Source organism: Ranitomeya imitator, chromosome 2 (genome assembly GCF_032444005.1).
Source record: "Ranitomeya imitator isolate aRanImi1 chromosome 2, aRanImi1.pri, whole genome shotgun sequence".
Classification (NCBI taxonomy): domain Eukaryota; kingdom Metazoa; phylum Chordata; class Amphibia; order Anura; family Dendrobatidae; genus Ranitomeya; species Ranitomeya imitator.
The window spans coordinates 231,879,173-231,901,980 of NC_091283.1; the positions used below are offsets into that span (position 1 = coordinate 231,879,173).

At 49.1% G+C, this 22,808-nt stretch overlaps 1 protein-coding gene across 3 annotated transcripts in view; it reads right to left on the reverse strand.

Moving 5' to 3' along the window:
- Positions 1-2,157: 2,157 nt before the first annotated feature.
- The window catches only part of COPRS (coordinator of PRMT5 and differentiation stimulator), a 43,845-nt gene continuing 23,194 nt past the window's right edge, over positions 2,158-22,808 (reverse strand). For all 3 annotated transcript variants that reach the window (XM_069755556.1, XM_069755554.1, XM_069755555.1), the window contains 3 exons: positions 7,774-7,831; positions 7,454-7,657; positions 2,158-2,487 (listed from right to left, as the gene is read on the reverse strand). In XM_069755556.1, the coding sequence (XP_069611657.1) occupies positions 2,324-2,487; positions 7,454-7,657; positions 7,774-7,831 (426 nt within the window). In that variant the 3' untranslated portion in view covers positions 2,158-2,323. The remainder of the gene's footprint in view (positions 2,488-7,453; positions 7,658-7,773; positions 7,832-22,808) is intronic.

Here is a 22,808-nt window from a genome sequence, read left to right on the forward strand (position 1 = left end):
GATTCAGGATCTCGAGACAAACATGGACGCAACATATTCCTGTGCAGTGTGCGGGTGGGAGTCCCCTCTTCCGTTTCAGGCTGGACCTCATAAACAGGACCCCGTTGCCGAGCCGCCGCTTCACTCGGTACGGCCTTTTATTCCACCGGTACTCTAGTTTGTTGGGTGGGTGCTTTTCCCTCACTAAGACTCAGTCTCCAGGCCGCAGGGCTGTCCCCTTTTGATGAGCTTCCTGGGGATGCTACAAATCTTGCAGCCGGGTCTGGACTAGACGTTGAATTGTCCGCAGCCGATGACGATGTTCTTGAACCCAGGAGTACACCCCCATCCATGGGTAGTCCTCCTCGGGTTCCAGCTCCAGCTCTGCCAGCCCCTTCCCGGGTTGGCCAAAGAACAAAGAGTAGAGGTGAATCCGGTGGTGCTGTGTTTCCGATTGTTATACGCCCACACCAATTCAGGGACGGACTCAGTCCACTTCACCTTCTGGTCCTCTCCCAGGGTCCTCAGCATTTGAATCAGAGTGCGGTTAAATCTTTCACAAGCCCCATTCCCCATGGATGATAAGGGGTGGTCGGGGACTTATCGATTTTGTACAGCAGGTGCAGCTCCTACATCACTCTTCTGAGGAAGCAGGCCCCTTGATCAGAATGGATGCGCTTGGGACACCCGTACACCTGTATGAAGTGTTTGCAAATTGCGTGAGCAGCAGACTCGGCAGTCTGGTCCCGCGTGGGCATCACTATGGCAAATTTTGTAAAGTGGTCTATCATCACTAAACAATGCTCATAGCCTTGGGGTGCTGGTCCAATTGTCAAGTAATCTATTGCCAGAAGGTCCATGGGGCCAGAAGACCTCACCGTCTCTGTGGGGGCTCGTTGTTCTGGTGGTTTGACCATCTCACAACTTCTGCATTGCTGACATACTTTCTCCACAATGTTCCTTCAGTTGGGATGATAAAATAGGCGCTGTAACCACTGGAAAGTTTTTTCTGGCCCAAAGTATGCTCCAATCTCATGTGCTTCCTTAGCCACCTGATTAATCAAGGATGAGGGAATCACCGTCTGCCATACAAGACCGAGTTCTGTTTGCAAGAATACCTTCCGGTACAGGATACCATCAGGCAACTGGAGCCTCTCCCACTAGCAAAGCATTTCAGTACTTCAGGTGACATGGACCTCCTCTCGTGCTGATTGGGCATTTGTTCAGACACGACCCACCTTCTCAACTGAGCTAGCTCTGGATCCTCCTGCTGCACTCGGACCCACTCATCGCGAGGCTGCTCCAGCAAATTCACACAGGCCTCCTCCTGTTCAATTTCCCGCGTCGCTGCCAGCATCCTGGCAGTCTCTTCAAAACCTGGAACCTTCACATCTTCCAGTTCTTCATCCTGGGTGGTTTGCGATAGTTTACTCGGGAGAAGGCATCCGCATGAACATTCTCAGCTCCTCTTTTATACGAAATTCTGTATCGGAACTTGGCCATTCGGGCTACCCAACGTTGTTCTAGGGCCCCTGTTACGTGTTACGGAACCAATCAGCACCCAGAATATGTTGTGCAGTTATATGTATGTATAATAGGTTCCATGTGAGATGCATCAGCCCACAGGCTGCGCCCCTGGGCAGAGAGGACAGATATCCCCCTTCTGTCCTCCCCCCACCTTTGTAATTCCCACAGTAAATATCGGCAGGCTCCGGCCCCCTGCCGCTATTGTAATGTATGTCTGGCCTGCCGCTTTTCTATTGGTCTGCCCTCTGTATCTGTGTGATATATTCTGTGTCCTGTGAGTAAAGTGTTGTCAGACTGGAAATACGTGGAGAAGCAGTGATCTTTTATATGCGCCCATGTAACCAAGCAATTCCAGCCAGCGTCCTTCATTCAGACTCCAGCCAAAGCAAAGTGGACCTCCTGAAACACAGGGTGGTACTGAAAGAGGTACCCCAGCTTGGTAGACCCCATTACAGTCAGCTCTTTCACTTCCGCTGCTATAATTAATGCCTTATGTTCAGTGTGAGGGTGATATGTCTTCTCTCAGAAGAGGTCTTAATAGATTTTATTTTTTCCTCTGGCATATACTATACTGTATGTAGGGTACATACTATACTACATGTATATGGTATGTAAGTGGCCCTCTTTCAGCTATAACACAACCACTACAACTGAACAGCAACTCAAGTTTATTGGTCTGATGGTTCTTATTCTTCCACCGCAGAGCGGATTGCTGCGTACAGCGTGAGAACATCAGAGGCGGTTGATGAAACCCGGGCTTTATTGTCTGGACCCGTGGCAGCTCGTTAGAGCAGTAGCTGAAGTTTTTCCCGCACAGTCACTGCTCGGCATCTTCAAACTGTCCCACCACAATGTAACACGCGCTGTACACTGGGAGCTGTATGGACGGGGTGTGGTGTGAACTGGGCAGATAGGAATCCTCGCTGCAGTTCTGCTGACTGCCAATCCTCCACTCACATACGTCAGCCACATCCTCCTCATCTACAGGAAACAGAGACAGTAAGCAAGAGATACCCTGCTGGTACATGCCAAACACCCGACCACCCCGTACCAGGAACCCAAACACCCCCCACCCAATGCCATACACCCGATTACCACCTCAGCAGTCCATGCCAGGTATCCAACTGCCCCATGCCAGCCACCCCACTGCCCTCCAAATGTGCCAGGAATCTGACACCAAGTGCTAGACAGCCCACTGCCCTTTGCCTGGCACCTGACTGTTCCATACTAGGAACCCAAACACCCCCCACACGACTACTCAATGTCAGACACCCGATTACCCCCTCAACAGTCCATGCCACGTATCCAACTGCCCAGTGCCAGCCAATCCACTGCCCTCCAAATGTGCCCGGAATCTGACACCAAGCGCTAGACATTATTATTATTTATATAGCACCATTGATTTCATGGTGCTGTACATGAGAAGGGGTTACATACAAATTACAGATATCACTTACAGTAAACTAACAATCACAGACTGATACAGAGGGGCGAGGACCCTGCCCTTGCGGGCTTACATTCTACCGGATGGAGACAATAGGTTGAGGGTTGCAGCAGCTCCGGTGTTGGTGAGGCGGTAGCTTTGGTAGTGGTGAGGAGGCAGCGGGGTCAGTGCAGGCTGTAGGCTTTCCTGAAGAGATGGGTTTTCAGATTCCGTCTGAAGGATCCGAATGTGGTTGATAGTCGGACGTGTTGGGGCAAGGAATTCCAGAGGATGGGGGATATTCAGGGAAAGTCTTGGAGGCGGTTGGGTGAGGAACGGATAAGTGTGGAGGAGAGAAGGAGGTCTTGGGAGGACCGGAGATCACGTGAGGGAAGATATCGGGAGATTAGTTCAGAGATATATGGAGGGGACAGGTTAGGCTACTTTCACACTATCGTCGGATTCGGCCCGTCGCATTGCGTCGGGCCGAGATTCCGACGCTAGCGTTTGTTGTGCCGCACAACGGGTGCAACGGATGCATTTCTCCGGCGCATCCGCTGCCCCATTGTGAGGTGCGGGGAGGTGGGGGCGGAGTTCCGGCCGCGCATGCGCGGTCGGAAAAAGCGGTCCGTCAGCTGCAAAAAACGTTACATTTAACGTTTTTTGCTCCCGGCGGTCCGCCACAACACGGCGCAACCGTCGCAAGACGGTTGCGACGTGTGTCAATACGTCGCAATTCGTCGGTAATGTAACTCTATGGGGCAAAAACGCATCCTGCAAACAACTTTGCATGATGCCTTTTTTCCCCTAAACGACGCATTGCGACGTATTAAAAAAAACGCCAGTGTGAAAGTAGCCTTATGGATGGCTTTGTAGGTCAGTATTAGTAGTTTGAACTGGATACACTGAGGGAATGGGAGCCAGTGAAGAGATTTGCAGTGGGGAGAAGCGGAGGAGTTGCGAAGAGAGAGATGAATTAGTCAGGTAGCAGAGTTAAGGATGGACTGGAGAGGTGCAGGGGTGTTAGCAGGGAGGCCACAGAAAAGGATGTTGCAGTAGTCAAGGCTGGAGATGATGAGGGCATGCATAATGCAAATGCACAAGCATTTTAGTAGATTGATGGTTGAGGAAAGGACGGATTCTGGAGATATTTTTGAGCTGAAGGCGACAGGAGGTGGAAAGAGCTTGGATGTGCGGTTTGAAGGATAGGGCAGAGTCAAAGGTTACTCTGAGGCAGTGGACTTCCGGTACGGGGGAAAGCATGATGTCGTTAATTGAGATAGAAAGGTCAGGTAAGGAAGATCTATGGGATGGAGGAAAGATGACGAGTTCAGATTTGTCTACACTGAGTTTGAGGAAGCGAGAGGAGAAGAAGGAGGATATGGCTGATAGACACTCCGGGATTCTGGACAGCAGAGAGGTGACGTCTGGGCCAGAAAGGTAGATCTGAGTGTCATCAGCATAAAGGTGGTACTGGAATCCGTAAGACTTTATGAGTTGTCCAAGGCTGAGTGTATAGATTGAGAAGAGTAGGGGTCCTAGAACAGAGCCTTGGGGGACTCCAACAGAGAGAGGGTGGGATGAGGAGGTAGTGTGGGAGTGGGAGAAGCTGAATGTGCGGTTGGAAAGGTACGAAGCGATCCAGGATAGGGCGAGGTCTTTGATGCCAAAGGAGGAGAGGATCTGTAGCAGGAGGCAGTGGTCAACTGTGTCGAAAGCAGAGGACAAGTCTAGGAGGAGGAGTACAGAGTATTGTCCGTTAGCTTTGGCTGTAAGTAGGTCGTTAGTGATTTTGGTCAGGGCTGTCTCAGTTGAGTGATGGGGGCGGAAACCAGATTGTAGATTGTCAAAGAGCAAGTTAGGTGAGAGGTGGGAGGAAAGTGCATCGTGGATGTGCTGCTCCAGGAGTTTGGAAGCGAATGGGAGCAGTGATATTGGGCGACTGCTGGACATAGCAGTTGAATCGAGGGTTGGCTTTTTAAGGATAGGCGTGATTGTGGCATGTTTGAAAGCAGACGGGAAGGTGCCAGAAGATAGTGATAGGTTGAAGAGGTGGGTTAGGGATGGGATAAGTGTGGCGGTGAGGTTGGAGAGGAGGTGGGATGGGATGGGGTCAAGCGCACAAGTGGTGAGGTGCGATTTGGAGAGGAGACAATTAAGCTCTCCTTCAGTGATGTTGGAGAGGGAGGTTATCGGGTTTGGGCATTAGTCTGGTATATAAAGGGGTTGTGGTGGTTGAACAATGAAGACTTGCCTTGTTTGGTCGATCTTATTTTTAAAGTGTGTGGCAAAGTCCTCAGCAGAGATGAGGGAGGTTGGAGGGAGCAGAGATGAGGGAGGTTGGAGGGGGCAGAGGAGGGAGTTAAAAGTTTTGAATAACTGTTTGGGGTTGTAGGATAGGGAAGATACGAGGGTTGTGAAGTAGGCCTGTTTAGCAGAGGTGAGAGCAGATTTAAAAGCGAGTGTTACCTGTTTGAATGCAGTGAAGTCATCTTGCAAATGTGTTTTCTTCCAATGCCGCTCTGCAACAGTTGCCGAAGCCTTTTAGTGGAGTTATTCTGCCAGGGTTGTCTATTGATATGTCACACTATGCCATGAACGAGAGGGGCAACTGTGTCAATAGCTGATGCGAGAGTGGCATTGTAGAAAGCAGTGGCAGTGTTTGTGTCGTGGAGTGAGGATATAGAGGACAGTGGTAGGATGGAGTCAGAGAGCAATAGGGAGTCTAGGTGTGCAAAGTTTCTGCGGGGGTGCGGATGTTGCTGGACATGGGTGACCGGTGAGGAGAACAGGGATGAGAAGGTGAGCAGATGGTGGTCGGATAGAGGGAGAGGGGAGGTGGTGAAGTTAGAGAGCAGAGACGGGTGAAGACCAGGTCTAGTGTATGTCCGTCTGTGTGGGTGGCTGTGGAGGACCACTGAGTAAGTCCAAAAGATGAAGTAAGGGACAGAAGTTTGGAGGCTGTTGACTGAAGGGAATCAGTGGGGATGTTGAAGTCACCCATGATGATGGTGGGAATGTCATTAGAGAGAAAGTGAAGAAGCCAGGTGGAGAATTGGTCAATAAAGGCAGTGGCTGGGCCCGGAGGTCGGTATATGACAGCCACTAGGATGTTGGAGGGAGAGTGGATGCGGAGAGAGTGGACTTCAAAAGAGGGGAGGATAAGGGAGGGAAGAGGTGGGATTGTGTTAAAGGTGCAGTTAGAAGAAAGGAGAAGACCCACTCCTCCACCATGTCTGTTGCCTGGGCGAGGGGTGTGGGTGAAGTGGAGCACCGCCGTAGCACAGCGCAGCAGGGGAGCCGGTGTCAGAGTGTGTTAGCCAGGTTTCTGGGAGGCCGAAAAAGGCAAGATTGCGAGAAATAGGTCATGAATCACATGAAGCTTATTGCAGATTGAGCGGGAGTTCCAGAGTGCTCCAGAGAGAGGGAGTAGGGGTTTGGGCGTCAGGGGCACGGGTTTTATGTTGGAAAGATTGCAGCAGTTTGTATCCCACATCCCACTGCTCCTTGCCAGGCATCAGTCTGCCCCATACCAGGAACCCAAGCACCCTCCACACAACCACCCAATGTCATACACCCGATTACCCATGCCAGGTATCCAACTGCCCCATGCCAGCCACCCCACTGCCCTACAAATGTGCCAGGAATCTGAAGCCAAGTGCTAGACATCCCACTGCAGGCACCTGACTGCCCCATACCAGGAACCCAAACACCCAATGCCATACACCCAATTACCCCGTCAACAGTCCATGCAAGGTATCCAAGTGCCCCATGTCAGCCACCCCACTGCCCTACAAACGTGCCAGGAATCTGACACCAAGTGCTAGACAGCCCACTGCCCCTTGCTTGGCACCCAACTGTTCCATACAAGGAAACCAAACACCCCCCACACGACTACTCAATACCAGACACCCGATTACCCCCCAACAGTCCATGCCACGTATCCAACTGCCCCGTGCCAGCCAATCTACTGCCCTCCAAATGTGCCCGGAATCTGACGCCAAGTGCTAGACACCCCACTGCCCCATGCCAGGCACCCAAACGCCCCACACCAGGAACCCAAACACCGCCACCTGACCACCCAATGTCATACACCCGATTACCCCGTCAACAGTCCATGCAAGGTATCCAAATACCCCATGCCAGCCACCCCACTGCCCTGCAAGCATGCCAGGAATCAGACGTCAAGTGCTAGACACCCCACTGCCCCGTGCCAGGCACACGACGGTCATGTGCAAGACGACCCCACTGACACATACCAGGTACCCAACTGCCCCACCGACATGCCAGTTACCCAATCTTCCAGTGCCAGGCCTCTGACTGCCCTTTCACAACTTGCCAGGCACCCAACCATGCTGCTGCCTTGTGTCAGACATCAGGCTGCCCAATTCCAGACACCTGACCACCCCAACATATGCCAGACACCTGACCCTCATGACAATACTTCCAATCAGATGAGTGCCAAGGAGGGTGTTGGTGATGTAAACAGGACATGTGGGACCACCAATCACTGCCATTACTTACCATAAGGACTCTCAATTTCCAGAATCTCTGCGTCCCAGTTTTCCGGCTCATGCGTGACCAGTGGGGAAGGATCACTCATGATTAGGGCATTGTCTTCACAGTGAGGGCTTGGGTTTGCCACCCAAGCTTCAGATGAGGGCTCTGAGATGTCACTCCATGCGTCTTCCTCTTCTCTAAAGCATTCATCTTGTGGAGTCACAGAGTCTGGTCCAGACAGAAGTGTCATAGAAGCATGAGCCCACTGAACCAAAAGAATCGCATTCCAACCTGCAGCCCTTAACAAGTACTACTCCCAACATGCAAAGCCACTACCCTCTTACCGGTAACGCTGGCGTCGCTCCTTCTCACTCCCCAGTCAGGAAGCTCCACCATGTCTGCCTGGAGAAAAAGCAAAAGAAACGCTGAACCCAGAGAATAAAGCAGACACAAAAGTGTGCCACCAGTCACCCAGCTCAGCTCCAGTCAGCTAGATCCCAGTCCTATCACCAACCGTCACCAGAGAGCCAGCCCCCAATCCTATCATCAGTCAGACAGCCCCTGGTCCTATCATCGGTGTCATAGATATGATTGCAAATCTGTAAGAAGTCTCATAATTAACCAGGAGCTTGCAGCCTAACAAGTTACCTTTTAATGCCCCCCATGCAGCTGACTGCCTCCTTTGGAAACGGGTAATTAAGGAAAATCCTAATGGCTAGCAGATGCAACGCCAATCTTAGCTTGAATGCACAAGAATGCCGAGAATGCCAGATTTACAACTGGTAAAGATAAGCGTGCTGGCTAAAATGAAAATATAAAATCCTTTGTCTACCATATAGAAATTATATAGTGAGGTTTTATGAACTGTGTCGATATAATAGACAAGAAAGTCATATTTTTGGAAATGTGATGAAATGTATTGTTTTGTCCCCTTTGTAAAATGTTATGTACAGTATGGACAAAAAGTTTGGACACACCTTCTCATTTAAAGATTTTTCTGTATTTTCATGACTATGAAAATTGTAGCCACCTTTTGCTTTGCATTCTTGGCATTCTCTTGATGAGCTTCAAAAAGTAGTCACCGTAAACGGAGTTCCCAGAGATGCTTAGCACTTGTTGGCCCTTTTGCCTTCACTCTGCGGTCCAGCTCACCCCAAACCATCTCGATTGGGTTCAGGTCTGGTGACTGTGGAGGCCAGGTCATCTGGCGTAGCACCCCATCACTCTCCTTCTTGGTCAAATAGCCCTTACGCAGCCTGGAGGTGTGTTTGGGGTCATTGTCCTGATGAAAAATAAATGATGGTCCAACTAAACACAAACCGGATGGAATAGCATGCCGCTGCAAGATGCTGTGGTAGCCATGCTGGTTCAGTATGCCTTCAATTTTGAATAAATCCCCAACAGTGTCACCAGCAAAGCCCCCCCACACCATCACACCTCCTCCTCCATGCTTCACGGTGGGAACCAGACATGCAGAGTCCATCCGTTCACCTTTTCTTTGTCGCACAAAAACACGGTGGTTGGAACCAAAGATCTCAAATTTGGACTCATCAGACCAAAGCACAGATTTCCACTGGTCTAATGTCCATTCCTTGTGTTCTTTAGCCCAAACAAGTCTCTTCTGCTTGTTGCCCGTCCTTAGCAGTGGTTTCCTAGTAGCTATTTTACCATGAAGGCCTGCTGCACAAAGTCTCCTCTTAACAGTTGTTGTAGAGATGCGGCTGCTAGAACTCTGTGTGGCATTGACCTGGTCTCTAATCTGAGCTGCTGTTAACCTGTGATTTCTGATGCTGGTGACTCGGATAAACTTATCCTCAGAAGCAGAGGCGACTCTTGGTCTTCCTTTCCTGGGGCAGTCCTCATGTGAGCCAGGTTCTTTGCAGCGCTTGATGGTTTTTGCCACTGCACTTGGGGACACTTTCAAAGTTTTCCCAATTTTTCGGACTGACTGACCTTCATTTCTTAAAGCAATGATGGCCACTCGTTTTTCTTTACTTAGCTGCTTTTTTCTTGCCATAATACAAATTCTAACAGTCTATTCAGTAGGACTATGTTATGAATAGGTAATTCAGAACCACAATGGACCTTGAAGTTCAGAGCACACAAAGTGACCTGACAATAACCAAAAGACACAGGACGAGCTCTGAGACGCGGGAACTCCGCTGACCGCAATTCCCAATCCCATCCAACCACACCAGAGGCAGCCGTGGATTGCGCCTAACGCTCCCCATGCAACTCGGCACAGCCTGAGAAACCAGCTAGGCCCAAGAAGGAAAAATAAGCCTACCCCGCCTCAGAGAAATACCCCAAAGGAAAAGGCAGCCCCCCACATACAATGACCGCGAGTCGAGATGAAAACACAAACGCAGAGATGAAACAGATCTAGCAAAGTGAGGCCCAACCCACCGAACAGACCGAGGACAGAAAAGACCGCCGCGCGGCCAACACAAAAACCCCACAAACAACCACGCAGAGGGGCAAAAAGACCCTCCGCACCGACTAACGGTACGGAGGCGCTCCCCCTGCGTCCCAGAGCCCCCAGCAAGCAAGAAAAACCAACCAAGCAAGCTGGACAGAAAAAAATAGCAAACAAAAATAACACAAGCAAAACTCAGCCTATGCAGAAAGACAGGCCACAGGAACGATCCAGGAGGAAGCAAGACCAATACTAGAACATTGACTGGAGGCCAGGAGCAAAGCACTAGGTGGAGTTAAATAGAGCAGCACCTAACGATTTCACCACATCACCTGAGGAAGGAAACTCAGAAGCCGCAATACCACTTGTGACCACAGGAGGGAGCTCTGCCACAGAATTCACAACAGTACCCCCCCCTTGAGGAGGGGTCACCGAACCCTCACCAGAGCCCCCAGGCCGACCAGGATGAGCCATATGAAAGGCACGAACAAGATCGGCAGCATGAACATCAGAGGCAAAGACCCAGGAATTATCTTCCTGACACTTAACCAGATACTGGAGTTTCCGTCTCGAAACATGAGAATCCAAAATCTTCTCCACAACAATGACCTATGGAATACGTTATGGATGGAAAAAGAATCTGGAAGGGTCAAAAGAAAAGACACAGGATTAAGAACCTCAGAAATCCTATACGGACCAATGAAACGAGGCTTAAACTTAGGAGAGGAAACCTTCATAGGAATATGACGAGATGAGAACCAAACCAAATCCCAAACAAGAAGTCGGGGACCCACACAGCGTCTGCGATTAGCAAAACGTTGAGCCTTCTCCTGGGACAAGGTCAAATTGTCCACTACATGAGTCCAAATCTGCTGTAACCTGTCCACCACAGTATCCACACCAGGACAGTCCGAAGACTCAACCTGCCCTGACGAGAAACGAGGATGGAACCCAGAATTGCAGAAAAACGGCGAATCCAAGGTAGCCGAGCTGGCCCGATTATTAAGGGCGAACTCCGCCAAAGGCAAGAAGGACACCCAATCATCCTGATCAGCAGAAACAAAGCATCTCAGATATGTTTCCAAGGTCTGATTGGTTCGTTCGGTCTGGCCATTTGTCTGAGGATGGAAAGCCGAAGAAAAAGACAAATCAATGCCCATCCTAGCACAAAAGGCTCGCCAAAACCTCGAAACAAACTGGGAACCTCTGTCAGAAACGATGTTCTCTGGAATGCCATGTAAACGAACCACATGCTGGAAGAACAATGGCATCAAATCAGAGGAGGAAGGTAATTTAGACAAGGGTACCAAATGGACCATCTTAGAGAAGCGATCACAAACCACTCAAATGACCGACATTTTTTGAGAAACGGGGAGATCCGAAATAAAATCCATAGAGATATGTGTCCAAGGCCTCTTCGGGACCGGCAAGGGCAAAAGCAACCCACTGGCACGAGAACAGCAGGGCTTAGCCCGAGCACAAATCCCACAGGACTGCACAAAAGAACGCACATCCCGCGACAGAGATGGCCACCAAAAGGATCTAGCCACTAATTCTCTGGTACCAAAGATTCCAGGATGACCAGCCAACACCGAACAATGAACCTCAGAGATAACTTTATTCGTCCACCTATCAGGGACAAACAGTTTCTCCGCTGGGCAACGATCAGGTTTATTAGCCTGAAATTTTTGCAGCACCCGCCGCAAATCAGGGGAGATGGCAGACAAAATTACTCCCTCTTTGAGAATACCCGCCGGCTCAGACAAACCCGGAGAGTCGGGCACAAAACTCCTAGACAGGGCATCCGCCTTTACATTTTTAGAGCCCGGAAGGTACGAAACCACAAAGTCAAAACGGGAGAAAAACAGCGACCAACGAGCCTGTCTAGGATTCAACCGTTTGGCAGACTCGAGATAAGTTAAATTCTTGTGATCAGTCAAGACCACCACGCGATGCTTAGCTCCTTCAAGCCAATGACGCCACTCCTCGAATGCCCACTTCATGGCCAGCAACTCTCGATTGCCAACATCATAATTTCGCTCAGCAGGCGAAAACTTCCTGGAAAAGAAGGCGCATGGTTTCATCACCGAGCAATCAGAACTTCTCTGCGACAAAACAGCCCCTGCTCCAATCTCAAAAGCATCAACCTCGACCTGGAAAGGAAGCGAAACATCTGGTTGACACAACACAGGGGCAGAAGAAAAACGACGCTTTAACTCTTGAAAAGCTTCCACAGCAGCAGAAGACCAATTGACCACATCAGCACCCTTCTTGGTCAAATCGGTCAATGGTTTAGCAATACTAGAAAAATTACAGATGAAACGACGATAAAAATTAGCAAAGCCCAGGAACTTTTGCAGACTCTTCAGAGATGTTGGCTGAGTCCAATCATAGATGGCCTGGACCTTAACAGGGTCCATCTCGATAGTAGAAGGGGAAAAAATGAACCCCAAAAATGAAACCTTCTGAACACCAAAGAGACACTTTGATCCCTTCACAAACAAAGAATTAGCACGCAGGACCTGGAACACCATTCTGACCTGCTTCACATGAGACTCTCAATCATCCGAGAAGACCAAAATATCATCCAAGTATACAATCAGGAATTTATCCAGGTACTCTCGGAAGATGTCATGCATAAAGGACTGAAACACCGATGGAGCATTGGCAAGTCCGAATGGCATAACTAGGTACTCAAAATGGCCCTCAGGCGTATTAAATGCTGTTCTCCATTCATCGCCCCGCTTAATACGCACAAGATTATACGCACCACGAAGATCTATCTTGGTGAACCGACTAGCCCCCTTGATCCGAGCAAACAAATCAGATAATAGCGGCAAGGGGTACTGAAATTTGACCGTGATTTTATTTAGAAGGCGGTAATCTATACAAGGTCTCAGCGAACCATCCCTCTTGGCCACAAAAAAGAACCCCGCTCCCAATGGCGACGATGACGGGCGAATATGACCCTTCTCCAAGGACTCCTTCACGTAACTCCGCATAGCGGCATGCTCAGGCACAGATAAATTAAACAGTCGACCTTTAGGAAACTTACTACCAGGAATCAAATCGATAGCACAATCACAATCCCTATGCGGAGGTAGGGCATTGGACTTGGGCTCATCAAATACATCCCGGTAATCAGACAAGAACTCTGGGAACTCAGAAGGGGTGGATGACGAAATAGACAGAAATGGGACATCACCATGTACCCCCTGACAACCCCAGCTGGACACAGACATTGATTTCCAATCTAATACTGGGTTATGGACTTGTAGCCATGGCAACCCAAACACGACCACATCATGCAGATTATGCAACACCAGAAAGCGAATATCTTCCTGATGCGCAGGAGCCATGCACATGGTCAGCTGGGTCCAGTACTGAGGCTTATTCTTGGCCAAAGGCATAGCATCAATTCCTCTCAATGGAATAGGACACTGCAAGGGCTCCAAGAAAAACCCACAACGCCTAGCATACTCCAAGTCCATCAAATTCAGGGCAGCGCCTGAATCCACAAATGCCATGACAGAATAAGATGACAAAGAGCAGATCAAAGTAACGGACAAAAGAAATTTTGACTGTACCGTACCAATGGTGGCAGACCTAGCGAACCGCTTAGTGCGCTTAGGACAATCGGAGATAGCATGAGTGGAATCACCACAGTAGAAACACAGCCCATTCTGACGTCTGTGTTCTTGCCGTTCAACTCTGGTCAAAGTCCTATCGCACTGCATAGGCTCAGGTTTATGCTCGGATAATACCGCCAAATGGTGCACAGATTTACGCTCACGCAAGCGACCGATCTGAATGGCCAAAGACATAGACTCATTCAGACCAGCAGGCATAGGAAATCCCACCATGACATCCTTAAGGGCTTCAGAGAGACCCTTTCTGAAGATAGCTGCCAGCGCACCTTCATTCCATTGAGTGAGCACGGACCACTTTCTAAACTTCTGACAATAAATCTCTATCTCATCCTGACCCTGACATAGAGACAGCAAATTTTTCTCTGCCTGATCCACCGAATTAGGTTCATCGTACAGCAATCCGAGCGCCAGGAAAAACGCATCAATATTACATAATGCAGGATCTCCTGGCGCAAGGGAAAATGCCCAGTCTTGAGGGTCGCCACGTAATAAAGAAATAATAATCCTAACTTGTTGAACTGGGTCACCAGAGGAGCGAGGTTTCAAAGCCAGAAACAGTTTGCAATTATTTTTGAAATTCAGAAACTTAGTTCTATCTCTAGAAAACAAATCAGGAATAGGAATTCTAGGTTCTAACATAGATTTCTGAACCATAATGTCTTGAATTTTTTATACTCTTGCAGTGAGATTATCCACACAAGAAGACAGACCTTTAATGTCCATCACTACACCTGTGTCCTGAACCACCCAAATGTCTAGGGGAAAAAAAAGGCAAAACACAGTGCAAAGAAAAAAAAATGGTCTCAGAACTTCTTTTTTCCCTCTATTGAGAAGCATTAGTACTTTAGGCCTCCAGTACTGTTATGAATAGGTAATTCAGAACCACAATGGACCTTGAAGTTCAGAGCACACAAAGTGACCTGACAATAACCAAAAGACACAGGACGAGCTCTGAGACGCGGGAACTCCGCTGACCGCAATTCCCAATCCCATCCAACCACACCAGAGGCAGCCGTGGATTGCGCCTAACGCTCCCCATGCAACTCGGCACAGCCTGAGAAACCAGCTAGGCCCAAGAAGGAAAAATAAGCCTACCCCGCCTCAGAGAAATACCCCAAAGGAAAAGGCAGCCCCCCACATACAATGACCGCGAGTCGAGATGAAAACACAAACGCAGAGATGAAACAGATCTAGCAAAGTGAGGCCCAACCCACCGAACAGACCGAGGACAGAAAAGACCGCCCCGCGGCCAACACAAAACCCCACAAACAACCACGCAGAGGGGCAAAAAGACCCTCCGCACCAACTAACGGTACGGAGGTGCTCCCCCTGCGTCCCAGAGCCCCCAGCAAGCAAGAAAAACCAACCAAGCAAGCTGGACAGAAAAAATAGCAAACAAAAATAACAAGCAAAACTCAGCCTATGCAGGAAGACAGGCCACAGGAACGATCCAGGAGGAAGCAAGACCAATACTAGAACATTGACTGGAGGCCAGGAGCAAAGCACTAGGTGGAGTTAAATAGAGCAGCACCTAACGACTTCACCACATCACCTGAGGAAGGAAACTCAGAAGCCGCAGTACCACTTGTGACCACAGGAGGGAGCTCTGCCACAGAATTCACAACAGCACTATCAGCTGTGTATCCACCAGACTTCTGCAAAACGCAACTGATGGTCCCAACCCCATTTATAAGGCAAGAAATACCACTTATTAAACCTGACAGGGCACACCTGTGAAGTGAAAACCATTCCCGGTGACAACCTCTTGAAGCTCATCAGGAGAATGCCAAGAGTATGCAAAGAAGGGAACAAAGCAAAAGGTGGCTACCTTGAAGAACCTAGAATATAAGACATAATTTCAGTTGTTTCACACTTTTTTGTTAAGTATATAATTCCACATGTGTTAATTCATAGTTTTGATGCCTTCAATGTGAATTTACAATTTTCATAGTCATGAAAATACAGAAACATCTTTAGATGAGAAGGTGTGTCCAAACTTTTGGTCTGTACTGTATGAGCAGGTAGTACAGAAAGTGAGGGGGTAAATATGAGGAGACAGTATGGTGAACAGGGGGGATGTGAGAGGAGACAGTATGGGGGAGGGACGGGAATAGTGTGAGGAGACAGTATGGGGGAGAAAAGTGAGTGGGCACAGAATAGAAACTGAGTAGTGGGGGTGTAGCACGGAGGGACAGTGTAAGGGCACTGCCAGTAGGGGACAGCATACCAAGGAGGGGGAGTGTGATGAGAGAGTACAGTATAAATACTGGGTCCTATAGGGGGGACACAGTGTGAGAGGACAGTGTGAAGAGGGGGTCGGTATGGAAAGGAGAGATCAGTGTGAAGAGCATGTACCATAAGAGGGACAGTGTGGGGGTCATATTTTATGCAGACAATATAGTGAGGGGCATTTTTTTTATACAGGAGCATTTTAATGACACTTGTATCTTTAAGGGCATCATGTGGAGATTTTCTGCAAGAGCGGAGAAGATGGAAGTCTGCAGAGACGGCTGTGGATGAGAAAACTCGTCATGGGGTCTGGACCAGATGATGAAAAGAAAAACAACTCCAGAGACTGCGTCATCTATAAGGTACCTGGATGTAAATGTTATTTGTGATACTAACTCATGTTTTTATTTGTTAGGAGCATTAAAGGGGATGGCCAGGTTTGTGATGAGTCTGCAGTCATTCTTCGTGACTGCAGACTTCTGAGTTCTCACAGTGCGCACTGCACGCTGTCAGGATCCTTTCGCGCTGGCGATTTACGTACATGCGGTCACGTGCTGACTAGACATGTGTGGCCTCCGTAAATGAAAATGAACTGAGCGAGGCCGGGCACGTCTAGTCAGAATGTGGTCAGAAGTATACAAATCACATACTTGGGCTGACATGACTGTCCACCGGCAGGGGAGAATCCTAAAAGTGTGCAGTGCATTAGTTGTGAGAATTCAGAAGCTGCAATGTCAGGATTCAGCTCAGCAGGTTCCAGTAGTCGTCACATTGACCCTTCACTCATATGTGACTTTCACACTTATGGTCCTGTGACAACGAGCTTCTCTTCTGCTTCTCTCTGTGATGGCTACTTGCGGACATGTGCGGCACTTACGGTTTTGCACTTGCCGCGAGACAAAAAAAAAAACACTGCTAGCAGCGTTTTTTCCATTGCTGCAAATACTGCATTTGCCGGATTGCGGAAAAACCGCAAGTGCCGCAAATGTCTGCAAGTTCCATAGGGAATGAATGAGGCCAAACGCACTGTTGCCGTAAGTGATCCATTACGCGGCAGATGTGGAAATACTGCCGGATCTGCTGCAAAAGGTTACTTTCACATCAGCGATTTTGCCAAAGTCACTGCCGATAGTGGCATACTCAACAATGGGAGAGGCAGCACTAAAAGTGCCTAGGGCAGCAGAAACTCTAAATACGGCCCTGGATACCTGTATGTCTTTTTATTACCATATTTTTATACCTTTTTTTCTTTGCTGTGAGCACTGAACCTTTTTGCATTAAAGCATAAAACTTTAACAGTTGAACCTTGTATGTTCTAAAGAATCCATAGCCTAAGGTGTGTGACCCTTATGAGTGGTAGACGGTATTAGTAATATTTCCGGGACTCATCGCCCGTGTATTCGGTGAGTGGTGGCAGCATGAATGAGCGGGTGTGTGGCCTGGGTCGGTGTGTAATATATGCTCCCATTACAGCATAGGACAGAGGTTGAATGCTGGACAGAGAGTGGGGAGATAGATTAACCCTTGCAGACACAACCCCAAGTCATGTGCTGAGAGCGGATACGTGACGAATTAGTGACAGCAGAGAGGTATCCGTGACACATTTGAAAAAGGATCTCATGTTATCCTTATTCAGAATATTAACAAGTATAGGATTGACAAGGCTACTGTTAGGTGGATCCATAACTGGCTCAGTGATCGTACTCAAAGAGTGGTAATAAATGGATGCTCATCCAATTGTTTCAGGTGGGGTACCACAAGGCTTTGTCCCGGCCACAGCGTTCCAAGTGGGGCACCACAAGGTTCTGTCCTGCCCCCAGTGTTGTTCAACATTTTTATAAATGATCTAGATAAGGGAACTGAAGGTAAACTAATCAAATTTGTTGACGATGCAGCTAGGAGGGATAGCTCACACTAGAGAAGACAGGATACAGAAGGATCTAGATAAGCTTGACCAATAGGCAGCGACTAATAGAATGGTAATTAACAGGGAGAAATGCAAGATTCTACATCTGTGCAAGAAAAATGAAAATTACATTTATAGAATGGGAGGAATTGAACTAAGCAACAGCACGTGTGAAAAAGACTTGGGTATACTAATAAATCACAGACTGCACTGTCAACAGTGTGATGATGCATAAACAGGCAAACACAGTTCTAGGATGTATTAAGGCCTCTTTCACACTTCCGTCTTTCTTTTTCCATCACAATCCGTCATTTTGTGTAAAAAAACGGATCCAGCAAATGGTGCTGCTGGATCTGTTTTTTTCTCATAGACTTGTATTAGCGACGAATTGTGACAAATGGCCACGTTTCATCCATCGTAAAACTGCTGTCAGTCGGCCGGAGACAACGCACAGAGGAACGTTTTTTTCTGTACGTCGGAAAATCGCTCAGCGACGGACCCAGCCCGGTCCGTCGCTGGCTATAATGGAAGCCTATGGACGCAGGATCCGTCGCTGACTGTCAAAAGCAGGAATCCAGCGACGGATACAGTCTTTTCAAACTGAGCATGCGCGGAAGAATTTCCCGTCAGGGATATTCTCTCTCGCTCTCTTTATTTTTTAGGTTTTGTGTTGTGTATGCATTTTCGCAGTGAAAAAACACGGACGAAGACGCATACACAACGTGTGCACATAGCCTTCTAGGAAGCACTGGAACTGTCAAAAAAACAGACCCAGTGCATCCGTTTTTTTTTACAATCAGCACAGGATCCGTCTTTTCAACATTTTGACAGATTGTGACTGATTGTAAAAAACAGAAGCCTAAGAGACACAGAGTATAGATCACGTGAAGTAATTATCCACCCCCCTACTCCTCCTTGGTCAGACAGACCTCATTCATCTGGAATACTGTGTCCAGTTCTGGGCACCACTTTTAAATAAAACATTGAAAAACTGGAGCAAGTTCAGAGAAGAGCGACCAGGATGGTGAGCGGATTGTAATGTATAGACAATGAAAAAATCCGGCACTCCAAAATGAATTATTTAAGTTTTATTGAATCTTAATCCAGTTTAAACGTAACGTTTCGGTAAATCGTGACCTTCATCAGACGCTAAATGCAGTAACTGCAAAGACCACCATATAGTAAACGTGACTCCGTCAGGAGTGCGCAAATGTATCGGGTGATCCGGAAATTCTGACTCCAGACAAAGACCTTCCTGGGTCAGTAATGAGGGGGAACGAGTGACTTTACGGGATTGGTCATCTGTGGTTTTAAAAGCCATAAATTGCTCACACATGGGTATCAAGTTGCACAGTCTCTGCCATAGGGCTTTGTTTCTTGTATGAGCGAATGCAGAGAGGAAGAAAGGGGGGGGGGGGGGTCGAAGCTGCAGAGTGTGTCTCTGTGACATGGCACTTTCTAGAACTAATCTCACATGATCACATTTTTACATTATCGTGACACCTCCCCCGTTTGGACTGTGCTACAGAAGCAGGACCTCTCTGTACTCCTCCATGCACACCTCAGCAGGTTCACCCTGGCGGGACAACCCATCTGCATTGCCACGCTCCCTGCCAGTTTGGTGTTCGATGGTAAATTCGTACCACTGGGGGGCAAGGCTCCAACGTAGTAACCTTCCGTTGGTTCCACACATGGCTTGTAGCCAGCGCAGAGGGTTGCGGTCCGTCACCACAGTGAAGGTGCGCCCGTAAAGGTAGGGCTGCAAGCATTACAGGGCCCAGACTATGGCCAGGCACTCCTTCTCGATGGTGGAGTAGGCCACTTCCCTCAGCAGTAGTTTCCGTCTCAGGTACAACACGGGGTGCTCGTGGTTCCGAGTCGACCTGGCTGAGCACCGCACCGAGGCCAAACTCGCTGAAGTTGGTCTGCATGAAGAACGGTCTACTGCTTTCAACACAGGAGCGTTGCACAGTGCTGTTTTCAATGCCTGGAAGGCCCCCCCCCCACAGCTGTCAGGCCAGTTGACTATGTGGGGTAGCTTCTCCCTGGTGAGGTCCGTCAAGGGTTTTGACAGGCTACTATAGTGCTGTACGAAGCACCTATAGTAGCCTGCAGTACCCAGGAAGGACATCATCTGTTTCTTGGTCCTGGGGGTGGGCCAGGACACGATCGCGTCCACTTTCCCAGGCTCTGGCTTTATGGAGCCCCCACCTAACCGGTGCCCCAGGTAGTGGACCTCACTCATGTCCATCTGGCACTTTCCCGGCTTGATGGTCAGACCGGCTTGGTGAATTTGCCTGAGCACCTTGTCACGGTTCACACCGTGCTGCCAACACTATGTCACGGAACCCATCAGTATGTCAAGGATCCTGGGGAGGATATCTTTTTCGTCCCCACTACTCACACCAATTTGTCACGAATCAGGGTTGTTTGATTGCCCCTGGTTCCTCCTGAAAGGGATTTATCTATATCTCACTTCCGGTTTGGAACTTGCAGCTCTCTGGCACCCCCCTACCCTCAGGTCAGATTAGGTACTGCACCTAGGGTAATTAGTCGCCAGAAAGGTTGCCTGCTATGTACTGGCTATTGGGCTCACTGCAGCGAGGGCAATTTAACTACTCCCACTCAGGCAGGAACAATAATTATCAACGCCGCCAGTCACTGTACAGTTTCCCAAACGCCCAGAACAAAGTATGCTGCCACCAGCTCCGATTTTCCACCAAATGTTAACGGGTCCGGAGCAACACAAATCAGTAGCATAATTGACCTCAGTGGGCACACTGTTCGTATACAGAAGAAGAGACAAGCTAGCAATTCAATATTTTACTCCATAAAAAGTTAGGCAGTGTTTACATGGTATAAAAAGATATTGTAAAGGAGACAATACAAGCATACATTACAGATTACAAAATAAAATAGGATTAACGGAAGAAACACACTTGCAGGTCGTTCAGCTCATTTCAAATCAACATGGCGGCCGTGTGCTCAGGAGATACATCCAGGTGCATTAGCAAAGCTTTTCTGAGCTGATGTTAGCCCGCTTCCTGGACCAAGACTGACCCACTACTCAGCAGGCGTAAAAGATATGCCCTCTGTTGTGACATCACTAAGTGGACTGAGTAATGATATGCACTGCTCTGCCAGTTATTTATGTTCTTAGAGTTTTCAGATAAAGGAATTCCAAGCCCAAGGGGAGGAGGGTACGAGTGGCTTTACAGGATTGGTCATCTGCAGTTTAAAAGCAACACCCTTCTCACATCTTAGTATCAAGTTGCCTGGTGTATCGTCATAGGGCTTTGTGTCTATGACAGCGAATGCAGTGGGGAGTGAAAGAAGAAGGGGCTTGGGGGGGAGGGGGTCGATGCTGCAGTGCGTCTAGGACCATGGTAACATGCGCAAAAATCCCTCAGATCATGGTATTTTACATTGTCATGACACACCTTCTCAAGATGCTGCAGGTGTTCACCCCAGGAGGAACTGAAGATGGCAATGTCATCCGGGCACGCCACCACGTACTTCTCCAGTCCCTCAAGCAGGAGGTTGACCATCCACTGGAAAGTGGCAGGGGCATTCTTCATGCCAAAGGGCATGACCTTGGACTCGTACAGTCCAAAGGGTATGATAAAGTCGGACTTCTCCTGCACCTCAGGGCTCAGGGGAATCTGCCAGTATCCTCCACTCAGATCCATTATGGTTAGATATTTTACGCCAGCTAACCTCTCCAGCAGCTCCTCGATGCGCGACATTGGGTGCGCATCAGAGGCTGTGATGGCGTTGAGCCCCCTGTAGTCCATGCAGAACAGGATGGTCCGATCCTTCTTTGGCACGAGAACTTCAGGTGAGGCCCACACGCTTCTGGACCATTGAATCACCCCCAGCTGTAATATCTCATAGATCTAATGGCGCAAAACCTGGTGCACTTTGGCTGAGATCTGATAGGATGTTCGCCATAGTGGGACATGATTCCCGGTGTCTATCTTGTGGACTGCTAACATCGTCCTTCCAGGTCGGTTGGAGAACACGGCCCGAAAAGGTTCCTGGGTGGTCCACAACTGCAACCGCTGGGGTTCGGTTAGCAAAGCGCTTACCTCCACGTCTTCAAAGGACCCCCCGGCCTTGGCTTGGGCCAGCATGTCCAGGAGGGTGTCTTCCTCCCAGTCTTCAAGCAGGCTGCCGACCGGTAGGACGAAAGGTTTATGTTCGTGATGAGCTTTCAGGTTGATGTGAAAGGCCTTTCGCCTACCACGAGCGTGGTCAAGCGTGACCACGTAGGTGACCGGGTTGAGCGGTTGGTGGACGTACGGGCCTACCCAGGCTGCCTGAAGCTTATCCTTTGGTACGGGGACCAGCACCCACACCTTTTGATCCACGTGGTAGGTCCACTCCTGGGCGTTCAGGTCATACCAGTGCTTCTGGTCAGCCTGAGCCTGCGTCATCCACCAACTGCGTCAAGGTCTGTATCTTGTCACGGATGCGCATGACATATTCCACTATGGAAACTTCAGAAGGGTTCGGCTTCTCTTCCCTTCCAACCCAAGTGGTCCCCGGACTCAACTGCCATACAGGAGCTCGAAGGGGGAGAACCCCGTCGAGGCCTGCGGAACCTCTCGGTAAGCGAACAGCAGGTGTGGGAGGTACCGCTCCCAGTCGCGTCCTTGGGTCTCAACCAGCATAAGTAGCATCTGTTTGAGGGTACAATTGAAGCGCTCACACAAGCCATTGGTCTGTGGGTGAAACGCACCAGATACCAGACGCTTCACCTGCGTTATCTTACAGACAGCCTCCATTAGGCGACACATGAATTGGGTTTCTTGATCGGTAAGCATCTCCCTGAGAAATCCTACCTGTTAAAAGATGGCCAACAGGGCATCCGCCACCTTATCTGCCCTAGTTGAGGACAGAGCCACTGCCTCTGGGTACCGGGTAGATTAGTCTACCACAGTAAGGATGTATTGCTTTCCAGAGCTGCTGGGGACGGCCAGCGGGCCCACAATGTCCACCGCAATTCTCTGGAAAGGCTCCTCTATCACTGGCAAAGGGATCAGGGGAGCATTAAGAGCAGGCCCCGCCTTCCCCACTCTTTGACAAGTGATACAGGAGCGGGAGTAGTTTGACACATCTGTCCCCATTTTGGGCCATAGAAGTGTTGAGACAGCCGGGCCTTAGTTTTGCTGATCC